Source organism: Acanthochromis polyacanthus, chromosome 1 (assembly GCF_021347895.1).
Source record: "Acanthochromis polyacanthus isolate Apoly-LR-REF ecotype Palm Island chromosome 1, KAUST_Apoly_ChrSc, whole genome shotgun sequence".
Taxonomy (NCBI): domain Eukaryota; kingdom Metazoa; phylum Chordata; class Actinopteri; family Pomacentridae; genus Acanthochromis; species Acanthochromis polyacanthus.
In genome coordinates, this window is record NC_067113.1 from 50,420,406 (window position 1) to 50,433,559 (window position 13,154).

At 42.5% G+C, this 13,154-nt stretch overlaps 1 protein-coding gene across 2 annotated transcripts in view; it reads right to left on the reverse strand.

The window, feature by feature from the left end:
- The window catches only part of wnt5b (wingless-type MMTV integration site family, member 5b), a 107,680-nt gene that overhangs the window by 15,259 nt on the left and 79,267 nt on the right, over nt 1–13,154 (reverse strand). Inside the window, exons 3-5 of one of the 2 annotated variants that reach the window (XM_051959226.1) lie at nt 3,327–3,490; nt 2,257–2,344; nt 1,855–2,014 (exon numbers count right to left, since the gene is read on the reverse strand). In XM_051959226.1, the coding sequence (XP_051815186.1) occupies nt 1,855–2,014; nt 2,257–2,344; nt 3,327–3,442 (364 nt within the window). In that variant the 5' untranslated portion in view covers nt 3,443–3,490. Of the gene's footprint in view, nt 1–1,854; nt 2,015–2,256; nt 2,345–3,326; nt 3,986–13,154 lie in introns of those variants that run through there. The other variant, XM_022210745.2, reaches the window with a different exon arrangement.

Genomic DNA, 13,154 nt, shown 5'->3' on the forward strand with positions numbered 1-13,154 from the left:
CATTGCGCATGGTGCAAAGCGACAATGAACTTTCAGAATGCACTTTTTTCCACTAAAACAAAGGGGGAAGACTTAGAGTTGTGGTTCTTCTACTGGTCACTTGAGATCAAACTGGGCTGAATGTGGCCCCTGAATAAGATCAGAGTTTGAGGCCCCTGCTCTACAGCATTCCTCTGAGCTGGAATCAACAGCAGCCAGCCACACAGGCAGGTATAGATGCAGAAACTGATCCATTCATCGAGCTTCTAGTTTCTCTGTCAGGCTGCTGCTCAGCATAAAGAGCCAGACGAGCAGAGGACGGAGGTTTATGAGGCTGCACTTCAAATAGCAGGTCCGGATGTGTTGGCTCGGTGTCAGCTCATCAGCGCATTTCAAAAGAGGAGCCGCAGGACAATGGACCGACTAACACCTCCATATAACCGCGGAGGGAGACTGACTGTCAATAGAGAGACGCTGGAGCAGGACGGAGACAGAGAAGAGCAGCAAACACCTCGTCTGGCTGCCTGCAGCGGATTTGACACTTACTTGTTGATGAGACGTTTCCCACATCGCCCGCTGGGAATTAGACGCGCAACGCATCGATCCGGGGACCTGATCTCCCAGTAGATATTTAATACGATGCTGAACATAAATCACACGGGTTTATTTTAGTAGCTGCTTATCTGATCCTGTTTCTGTGTTGTTTTGTTTCCAGAAGTTACCGGTTCCACTGCGCTTGCGCAACGTGCCACGTGGTTCCTGAATCCTTTGGGGCTGCGCCTAAAGACACCTGGTATGGATCACGCAAAATGTATTGCAAATAATACAGGGGTACTTTGTTCACTGAAGGGGAGTCTGATCTGGTTTCTCATTATTCCGGTCTAAACATCAATAAACCAGATGTTTAATTTTAACCAGGGTGAAAGTTGAATCTGAACTATGATTGAAGTTTTATTGTGAACAAGGATAAAAACTGAATCTAAACCAGGATAAAAGCTTAATTTGACACTTTATGTTATGAAAATATAGCCGAATATTGTCATCCTTTAACTGTTATAGTAAATTTCACATATTTTTTTAAGAAGCAGATGATTAAAAAAAACATACAAAGTAAGTCAAAAATGAATCCATTTCGCTCACTATTCATGAACTAAAGGGTACTGACTGGACTTCAACTGCACGAAGAAGATGTCAAATGTTTGGAAGACTCATTGAAGCTCCACATCCTCACCATGTGATCCACTATTAGTCAATCCATAAATGTATTTTTATACATATATATGACATATAGCCACCTCATGAGCATATATTTATACATGACACTCATTTATTTAACATTTAATACAGGATATAATCGATATATGTGCCAAATTCTACTGATTCCATATCTTATCACATTGCCAGCCCACAAACAAACATCAAACTTTTCATTTATTCCTCTACTGTCCTCAATTTTAAGCTAAGGAATGATTTGTAGTATTATTTCAGTCTATGATGAAACATTCATCCCCTCAATGTACTCCAACCATCCAAACACTAGTTGAACATTCTGCTAAGAAGGGAAAAACAGGACTCTGGCTGCAGATATACTTAAACTTATCTGACTGTCATATTGGTCAAAAAAGTTTGATAAAAATGTTTCAAAGTTGCTTCTTTGAGTTATTTCTTCATTATGAGGTCGTCTTTCAACAAAAACAAAAAAATATGTTCTAGGAAACAACTGTAATATGTATTTGCCTGCACTGACTTACATAATAAGAACAAATAACCAAATGCAGCAGCTTATAAAAAGGCACAAAGTTGAGAACACAAGGATTGCAACTTGCTGTTATGCTCAAATTGACCAACGTCCTCCTCATCCATCAGCAAACTCACCGATCTGCATGACCCGTCCGAACACCGACACCTTGTCCACGGTGCTGCAGTTCCACCTCCTCTGTCTGAACTGGTACTGGCACTCCTTGATGCCCGTGTTGGCTCCGTTTCCGATGTAGGTCATGTGGTCCTGGTACAGCTGGCACAGCTTCCTCTGACCCTGTGGACCACATGGCAGCAGAGCAGCGATTAGCGGAGATTAGCTGGTTAATGGTTTGATGCTTTACTGGTCCCTGCAGGGGAAACTCCACCCTTTTATCTGACCGGGAACAAGAAACACTCACCCTCCACAGTCAGTTTAGCTTCTTTCATTCTAGCAGTGATTTCAAATTGAAGACAGAGGTATGTGCACAACATCAAATGACGAAAAATACACCTAAAGCAGCTTGTGTGTTCACTTACCTGGGAGAGACCAGACAGCTGACTGCAGAGAGGCTGAGCTCCAATAATGTACATCTCCGGCCGCTGGATCGGGGTCAGACCCAGTGACCTGAGAGACAGAGGTCCTGTTAAATCAGAATTTACACTAACAAAACATATCTGTTGAGCTCTAAGAGAGGCGACACAGGCTCAGTGATTTACTGTGTGAGTGGAGGTCAGCACAGCAGAGGAAGAAATACAGACACAGGGTTTATTGGAACAGGCGGCCTATAAAAGAGGAAATAAATCCACTTCTCTGGTGAACACCTCTGCAGCCACCATCATTTCCTTTTAGATCCTTTCATATTAGTGGCAGCACTGTCCCTGAACACTGACAAGCAGCAGATAAGGTGTTAACTGTAAGTAATGGATCAACCAAAGAAAAGAAAATCAAACTGTGTGAGGGTCAACCATAAGCAAAGATGTGGTTTGTGTCACCCAATGCATTTCTAACACTATAAAAGGTGTTGCCTTTACGGGTCCATTTGGTTAGCTGAGGAGAAATGACTACACATTTTTGATGCACTGTGATCACAGAAGCTCCTATTCTGACAGGTGAGCTCCAGTAGCATCCCTCCACAGAGCTGTGCGCACCTTCCTCTAAAGGGCCACGCAGCAGTTTCTGTAGGTGAACAAGTGTGGCAAATTGACGGGCCTGTAGGCACAGCAGCAGTGCGCCATGCAGAGCCATTTGGGGCTCAGCCAGGGTAAATATTGTGACAGGGCCTTCACATTTGTTCCATTCACTGCTACTGCTCCACCACACGACTGGAACATCACGGCACGACGCAAAACTAACCCCCAAAACACACACAGAGACGCAATGAGGCAACACAAAGCGAGGCCATGGCTCAAAGTTTTCCATTTGTCATCTTATCGGTTAAATAGAAACATGCTGAGAATCTTAAAATCTGCTTTTATCCCCCCTCAGTTGCTCTCTCGGTTTAGCCACCAAATGGGGGTCGTAATTCATCCACGTTTTATTCTCCATCGCATCGCTGAGCTCATCTTTCAGAAATCAATGCACCGCCAGTGATCAGTCACTTACTCACCACCATGAGTTGGCATCCACGAGCATCAGTTGGGAGCTGCAGGAGAGGAAGGCGGCAGCCAGCAGCAGATGTCGAACGACACCGGTTCGTCTTCTCCGGACAGGCCTGTTGTCCATGGTCCGCCGCTTCACCGCCACACAGCCAGTGCTGGAGAAAGTGCTCTGCTGTTGAGACATGGGTTTAAAAAATGAAGATGCGTCCTGCTTAGTCTTTGAGGGTTTTGGTGGCCTGAATAGTGGCGATTGTGTGAGTTCGAGTTCAGCTTTTTGCACCGGTTTTCTTAGTCAAGTCTCTGACTCCACTTGTCCTATTTTTTCCCCAGCACCAGTATATCAAAGAGCTGCCATTGAAAGGGAAATCAAAAAGCATAGGAGTGTGTAATCCCCATGTGGAATCACTCTGAATTCAAAAATTACACCAGTAATCTCCCCCAAAAAAAGTTCGCTCGCTGAAATTCCAACTCCAAGTCGTGCGTAAAATGGTTTGGATAAGTTTGGTTTTACGCAAAGAGCTGTATGCTTCCTCTCACTTCTCCTGTGACTTAAATCAAATAAATGAAGCGAAGTTAGAAGGTGAAAAGGTCTGATCCAGCTGTTCTCTCGAGAAAGGAGATTAAAACACTCCAAAGCGACTGTTCCATGCCCTTCCTGTCGCCTCACGACCACTCTACTACTACTACTACTACTACTACTACTACTACTACTATCTCCCCCTCTTTCTCTTTCCCCCTCACACTCCTCCTTTTCTCACCCCCACTTCACCTCAGACCCCCCTGCCCTCTCCTCTCTCCCCCTCCCTCCTCCATACTTTACATACACGCGCGAGCAGATCAGATTGGACACAATCAAGGTTAAGCCAGGACTGCGCGCACCTGCGACACTGATGTTCACACGGATCAGAAATAAGCAAAGGTGAGGTCTGATGGTTCATGCAAAACGGTTTTAATCCCTGCTTAAATTTTGCAGCCAGTGCTTTGTTCTGAATGATTCATCAGTATCTATCTAGTTTTTGGCGTTTATTCAAATTGACAAGTGAAATTTACGTATTTGTTTATCCTTAAATAGTGTAAAACGTCGACAGGAGAGGGTTTAAAGGTTTATTTAAGAATTTTAAAACCCGGGTATATGAATTCGTGCAGGACATTTAAAGCTACCTTATGCGTAAAACACGCAAATTCAAAGGAGTGACTGATGGGGGAGGAACGTTTTGCAAAAACTTCAATCAACCTTTTAAAAAAGTTCACGTGGGTCACATTCCTCTTATTTGCTGAAGTGAATAATTTGTTTGAATAAAAGGTGAGTGCTTCGAAAATCGCCTAATCCTCTCTACTTTGGTCCGAGAAGAATAAAAGACGCGCACCAACTCCGCCTTGCTCGCACACACACTTTTACGCACAGACACAACCGGGCTGTCAGAAGTGACCGAAAAGTCCAGGAAAGTAAAGAAAAGGCGGGGTGGAGCGTGATCCCCTCAATTCATAACCCGGTCAAAGACAAACTGCGGCTGGGTCGGTGGGCGGTGAACCTGCAGAGGCTCTTTGATGTGACTCTGAAAAGAGCGCGTCCACGGCCAAAGGTGGGTAAATGGAGACTCGGTGGGGCCCTACAATCGAAAATTTAAAGCATTCATCAAGTACCCGAGACTGACTTTCAATCATGACACAAAAAGTCACATAGAGGGTCTCCAAGTTCACAAATAACCACACTACATAATCGCAAACTACAAATCTTCATTGAAATTGCCTTATTTTAAACAACAGAGGCCTTTATTACATTCAGTCTGATAACAAACACCTAAACAATACACTCAATTTGTCTGTTATTGTTCCTTATTCCTCGTGTGTAAAAACAGGAAACACCAAAGCTTCTTTTGTTTCTTATCTTTCATGCGTAATAAAACACCAAAAAGGAAGGGTGTCTGATTTAACATAGAGTTGGTTAACGCTTCAGTGAGCAGCAAAGACAAGACCAGTTTTAAGATCCCTATGAAGAAAAGTCACTGTAAACTTGTTCTATTTTCTCGTTGGACACTTTGATTTGTCTACATCCCTCTAAACTCAGTGTAGGTTTTCGGCTGGAGTCGAGTTGAAAGCAGCAGCAGCCGAGAATCGGATGTCAGTCGTCTCTGCATGATAATAGCTGAGCAGAGGCCGCACACCTTTCATCTCTCAGGGGCCCTAAACTTCCCCACCACACACACACACACACACTGCTCGGAGGTGATCTAACTGGCTGCCTCCAATATACATCTGATTGATATTCTGATGTGCTTTGTGTGAGCTGCTAGCTCAAAGTCAGGCTGAGCAAGACAAACAGTGACTTAGATTTTAGGAAACAGAGATTATAATAACACTGAAACCGGTCAAACCGACCACTTCACAAGTATCATTTCCACGCTGCTTTAGTTGGCCTCTTCTGATTTTTCCACTTTCCACGGTGGTCTCAGTCTGAGGAGCTCATTCACCTTGCATGGCCTCTGCTTCTGTTCGGGCCACTACGCCACAGCGCCCTCCTCTGGACAAACACAGGCAGTTATATTTACCTGCTTTTTCTCATTCTCACATGCTGCACCAATATTACAACAACTCTGCTTGCAGTAGAAAAAAAAACTTTTTTAAACGGCTTTTTTTGCTGTCATTTTTATAAAGAAATACAATCTGTTATTTACAGATTTTCCCAGTTTTGTGAAATTATTGACAATAACTCGTAAAACTACAGAATATGTATGGACAGGTCTCAGTCAGTCTTGCACATCTTCAGGCATCAGGTTAAAGCGTATGGGTTCTGCAAAGCGTCTTGAGGCAATTTGACCTTTAATTGGCACTATATAAATAAAACTAAATTCAATTCAATTATGCAATTTTACTGAAAATAGAGTTTTGTCAGGTTACGCAAGGACTGTAAGTGAGCGGCCCTTTTAAAGACCAGCTACAAATTCTCAGCTGGATTGAGATCTGGGCTCTATAATATCATCTCTCTATTCAAACCATGTCTGTGTAGCTTTGGCTGCATGTTCTGGATCATTGTCTTGCAGGAAAACAAATCTTCTCCCAAGTCACAGTTCTCTTGCTGATTTCATTAAATAATCCTCTAGGATTTAACTGTACTTTGCAAGAAGCATCCCCACATAATGATGCTGCCACCACCGTGCTTCACTGGGGGGTTGGAGTGTTTTTAATGATGTGCAGTAATTGGTGTTTCTCAAACATAGCATCGACTCTGATGACCTAAAAAGCTACATTTTGGTCACATCCGTTTGGTTTCCTACATGGCTTCTGGTAAAGTCTTGATTTAGTATAAACTGTTTTTTCTCTTTGTCTCGCATAAAGCTTTGACTGGTGAAGAACAGGCGACAGTTTTTTGTTTGAACAGTCACTGTAATCTCTGTGGCTTATGCTTGTAACCCCTTCAGAGAAGTCATAGGTGTCTTGGTGGCCTCCCTGATTTGTTTGTTTCTAGCAGAGTCACTCAGATTGTGAGGACGACCTGCTCTAGGCAGATTTACACTAGTGACATATTTGCTCCATTTCTAATGAAGGAATTAACTGTACTCCATTGGATATTTTGTGATATTTTCTTTTATCCATCCCTGACTTATGCTTTTTGACAACCCTTTTGCAGAATTACTTGAAGTGTTCTTTTGTCGTCATGATGTAGTTAAAGCCAGAAGTGATTCACCAGTGACTGGATCTTCTACATACTTTATACTTCTTTCACTTGAGACACATTCACTGCACTCAGATGAATACTTACACAACCACTTGTTTTACATTTTATATTTTTATCAAACTGACATTACTTTGAAGGATGTGTTTTCACTTCACATGGAACAATATTCTTTAGTATTTTTGTACATTCTTTTTTTTTTTATAAAGGCTAAATTAAATTGACCATGACATAATGTTGAAAAGCAATGAAAGGAAAAACTTCCAAGGGCGATATATGCTTTTCATACCCACTCTGTTCTGGTTCCATTCTTACTATCTGAAATCTTGATCATTATTTGGACACATGCTGTTGTTTGGTGGTTATAGAAACTTTTGTCCAGGGTTCAGATGTTGAATCTGCTGCAGTTGTGGTTGGCTTTCGGGCAATTTGTACAGTTTTCAGATGCTTTATTTTTTTTTCACTTATTCTGGATTCCCCCCAGCGTTCACACTGAGCTTTGGCAATCCTCTGTCTGAATGCGGCCGTTTCAATAAAGCTATCTGAGCTGAAGTGAACTGATTTCTTGCGGCATTAACTCCCACTATATCAGCTCATGCTCTCCAAAACGAAACTACAGACATCCACGTGTTGAGGACGGCTTGGACTTCTATCCAAACTATTGTCTCATGATTTAATACACAGCATATTTTTGTGGACAGCTTGACATGCTGCACCTGAACATCTGTGGAGATACAGAGTGCATTTATGGTGAAGCAGCAGTGTTTCAGCATTCAAAATGATCAAAGTAAATTCACTGAACTCAATTCTTGCTTCTTTTATTCCAAAAATGTACATATATATCCATATTTACCCCCCCTGTCCGATGTTTTTCATGCTAATAGATACAATACGCAGCAAATTGAGAGGCTGGGACACAGCAATGACTCAGGATGACCCACCAAACAGAGAACCGATGGTAAATAATATGTAACCGACATTACAGCGCCATCTACTGTAGCCCTGTTGCACAACCTCTGCTTTCATAGGGCTCAGAAGGAGCAGCACAAACTCTAATATATGATTGACTTTTATTTAGGGGTCTTCTTTCATGTATAAGACCCTTAATCTTAGGAGCTAAGTGAAGTCAGAGAGAGGTTTTCATGCATTCTGAGTTATGTAGGGTTCTGATTTTCCAATTAAAATTGTATTTAGGTTGACATACATAAAATTTACATTGGATTAAAAAGGTGTCTCCTCCTGAGAATAAGTGCAATTAAAACAATGCAGCAAAATAGGACTTATTCTGGGACATGACCACCAGTTTCAGTAATACACGGCCCAAACAATGATCGGTGTTTGCTGCGAGGTTTGCTGTCGACGTGTGATGTTCCCACTGAAACACAAGGAGGAGCAGTTCAGCCACAGTGGAGGCGAGGGGGTAAAATGCAGCAGGGTGGGGTGAGGGCACCGAGACAAAACTTGGACAAAGTGAGATAAAGAAAGAAAGTAGGAGGGAAAATAGAGCGAGTGAAAGGGAGAGGGAGTGTCCAAGTAATGGATACAGAGAGAGAGAGAGAGCGAGAGAGAGAGGACTTGTCCCTGGAGGATATGAGCAATAGCCATGCAACAGGGAGCAATGCCTGAGAAAGTCGGCAGCTCCTCTCTGGATTAACAACAGCCTCACTTTTTATTGCCTACGGTGCCAGACTCCGGCAGCAGAAGCAGCCAGCTCCCTCCTGCAGGGACACCAGCTGCGGCCGACTGATGAAGTCTGAGCTGATCCCCTGGAAGCTGCTCGTGCCAAAATGCTAAATATTAATTTTTAAAAATGACAGTCACTTGCAAATTGATTGCTCTCCAGTTAAAGGGGAGAGGACACACAGAACACACTGAACACCTGAAAGGAAATGCCAGCCTGTGTCTCGGCTCAAGGAAACAAAGGCAGCAGCAGCATCTTAATCAGGACTTTCAACCCTATTGAAGGGACCTGATTAGGTTTTATAGGAAACGTGATAATGTGTTAGGGTCCTTTAAGCCTCCTCGACACGACACAGTGTGTTCCGACACGACTACTGGTGCATTCAGGCTGTTTTTGGCAACTCTGGTGCAAACAAACTTCCCCAATCAGTTTCCTCCAAACAGTGAGGAAGCATTCGGTTATTTTACTGAAGCAAATGCGGCAACACTGCATTTTAAAATACTCCATGGTGAGTATTTTAAATCTTATTAGTTGTATATTTATGTGTACGTTTCCATTTAAACTTGGTAATTGTAGATGCAAACTAAGAGACTTTTTAATCTTTTTCATTAGATTCCAGAATAACACTGTTATTCAACCACCATGATCATTAACACTATTGAAGGCATCCAATTGCAATAATTTAGGAAAAATCTGTAAAATATATGCTTCTCCATGAAATATATAATAAAAATGTCTGTAAATGTATCAGGTTTTTTAAAACTTTGAAACAGGACATTTTTCTTGAATTTTACTTTTCTATAGTGTACTAAGAGACGGCCCTATTCGATTATTATTATGTATTACTGATATACTGATGTTTGCCAAGGATTTTGAAGCTGTTTTTACTGTAATGCAGATGCAACTAATATGAACTATTTTATATTTCTTTTTCATGTAAAGCCTGGATTAGCAACATTATATTAACTATTAGAAAGCACAAACATCTCACATTAGATTTTAACAGTGCTGAAGAAATGCACATACATTCCCCTCTCTGCTGTACCTCTGAGTGGTAAATATGGATTTTTTTCTCCACACAGGATGAGTACAAACATGTTTTTTTGCATTCAACACAAAAACAAGTTTCTTTTCCTCTTCTGCTGCCTCCATCAGGAGGTCAGAGGTCAGGCACCGCTGCAGAACACTGACCCTGAGGAGGCATTTAGGGATTCAAGGTTTTGCTCAACGCTGCTTTCGCAATGCAAATGTTTGTACGTGAAGGAGGTTCATGTGAGGGACTGAGGCGTAGTCTTTGTCTTTTCCAAGCAAAATACTCCAAAAACATTCAACTTGATGAGGAATTTGAAGTCGATTTTATGTGTAAAACTGCTGTGCTTTCTTTCTGTGCAGCATTTTCATGCCGAGCCTCTCTTATCTGGCAGAAAACGTTGAGCTCCTGCTGTTTTTCCTGCAAAAAACTTGGAGAAAAACAAATCAGAGCTGACACATAATGTATGGTAGCTTTGTGCACACACATGGACACGCTTGTAAAGAACTCAAAAAGTGAAATTCAACCACAAACCCATTAAATCACGCCTGCTCCTTACTATCAATGTACCTCGTCACTCTTTGTCCCTCTTTCTTCACGTCTCTTCCGTTTACAAAACACACACATGCACAATCGCACACGTGTGCAGCAACAAAGTGCCAAATGCAGCTGGCTGCGGGGAAATTTACTGCTCACATCGTCCTCCCTCGCTCTCACACAGCCCTGGGGGAAAAGCAGTGGGACTTGAAAGCAGCTGAGATGGGCTTTGCAGAGGCCTTGGGCTTTATATCTGTCTCTTTGTTTTTTTTTCTCCCCCTCCTGTATACATGTGTGGTTGCATGTACGATGGCCTGTGGAAACTCACCCTCATTTATTCTGTTTTTCACCCTCCATCACCCCTCTCCGCTGTCCCCCTTTCCTCTCTCTCCATCACGCTCCCCCTTTCCTCTCTCTCCATCACGCTCCCCCTCTCCTCCATCTCCCTCTCCCTGACTCCGTCCATCTCCCCCCTCCTCGTCTCCATCCATCCTTCTGTCAGCTGGCAGAAGATGAGTCATGCCTCTAGCTGGGAGGCTAAAACTCTCTCCCTCTTTCTCTAAATATATCTTCTCTATATTTCTCCTCCCCACTCTTTCTATGTCTCCTTTTCCCTCGTTCTCACACCTCTCCCTGCTCTGTATCGCCATCTGTTTCTCTGCATCCTTCTGCTTTGTTCTGTCACTCCACCACTAAGCTCATTCCTCCTTACTCTCTCATATTCTCATGTTTTTGTTTCACCATCAGTCTGAAATTCTCCTTTTCTTGTTCTATTTGTGCCTGTTTCCCAGATCTCCTCCCACCAACTGGGCATCCAGACACCCATAAAAAGTTGTTCTCATGTTGTTCTCACGCGAAGGAGGAGGAGCTTTGGCGTTATGTGACGATCGGCGTTGGTCTGTCTGTCTGTTAGCAACATGGCTCAAAAGTTGGCTCAACAGACCAACGGATTTGGATGAAATTTTCAGGGAAGATCAGAAATGACACAAGGACCAAGTGATTAGATTTTGGCACTGATGCAGCTTATAGTCTGGATCCAGGGATTTGTTAAAGCTTTCTGCATCATCCCGAGATAGCGGCACAGCATCACTGTAACCATGACAATAAGTGAACACTACATCAGCTGCCTGCTGACGATCACATGATTGCGATCCTACTACAAATCGACCGCTGCGGATTTATTGAGACTTATCCATCAGAAATGATACAAGGAACAACTGATTAAATTGTAGGGGTGTTTCTGAGTCCCATCAATTCACGCTGCCTGCGACATATGTAGGTCATGTGTATCCGTACATAACGTACACATACATAACACACACCTGTGCTCAGTGCAGGTCATTTTGTTTGTGGGTACATCTATATATCTACAAAACAATGAATTGCTGTTTGTAAAAATACAGATATTTTTGATATTATTTACAGCTTTGACCTGTATTTTTTGTCTGTCTTTATACAGTTTACATGTAGTTTTAACCCCAGTGATTTTACTACTAATTTAACAAAACTGAGAAAATCTGTGCAGTAGCGGTAAATGACTATTTTAAAATGACCATTCCAAAAATGCTTTCACAGCGTAGTCACATGATTGTTTTTAGGTAATTGGCTTCCACTAGAACTGATGTTCCATACAGTCATGCTGCAACATTGTTCGGGAAGTCACACACTAATAAATCAATTGGTGTTTGGCTTCTCAGTGGAAATGGCACAACTGAGAGAGCACTCGCTGGCACTGGACTACTGAACTCTGGGAGAGTCGGAATCCCTGATCGGGAGGCCCAGAGAGGAGCCACCGAGGCTGGGTCAGATCCCCTGATTTCCCCCTGGTACCCTGGAGTTCCAAACTACACTGGTCTCCTGATCCCCTCCCTGGAGAAATTACCACCCACCCACACACACACACACACACATACTGTGTTTTTCTATCATTGTGGAGACATACCATTGACTCCCATTCATATCTAACCCCTAACCCTTACCCTAAGCCTAACCTTAACCCAGACCAAAACAATGGCTAACCCAAAAGAAATGTTTTTGCACTTTTACTTTATTCAGTAACAACAACATGGCCAAGAAAACACTGTTTCCATTTGTGGGGACCCAAATGAGGTCCCCACAAATGACATGTTTTTTGGTTTTCCTATAGTTGTGGGGACATTTGGTCCCCACAAGTATAGCCAGAACCTGGCTACACACACACACACACACACACACACACACACACACACACACACACACACATGGTCCAATATCGCAAAGTAAAACGCAAAAAGAAATCTGCACATTTTGAGTCAGAGACACACACAGACACACAGCTTTAGTTTGGATCACATGTTCATTTGGGGATGAAGCAGTGCAAGTCTCGGCTGGTCTGGCCTGATTTACTGCTTGTCTCTGAATTGATTCATCTGGCCTATAAATTGCTGGGAAGCCTTGTACTGTGTCAGGTCAGAAAACACACACACACACACACACACACACAGTCATGTTTCCATCACTTCAAAGGGCACGACATTGACTTACATTCATTTCGTGGAGCTGGAGCCTAATCCACGCTGTAATCGCTACTTGCCAAAAAGTAACCTTTACCCTGACATTGACCTGCACCTATGTCTGAATCTGCACCCTAAGATTAAATGATTTACCTTATGAGGAATTGTTTTTTTGTGTGCTTGTGTCAACTTCACCAGTCTTCCTAAATCTCTTTTTTTATCGCTTCTTCCTTTCTTCCTTTGACTCTCTGCATTACAACTTCTTCCTGAACCCAAAAACCTGCCCTCTGGCTTGAAATTATAACATCTTTTAAAAAAAATTACCAAAATTGCACCATTTATCAGGGCCAGAAACTGTAAAAACTGAAAAAAAAATCAGTTCGAGTTTTGTTTCAGATTATTTATTATGCCCTGTTTTATGTG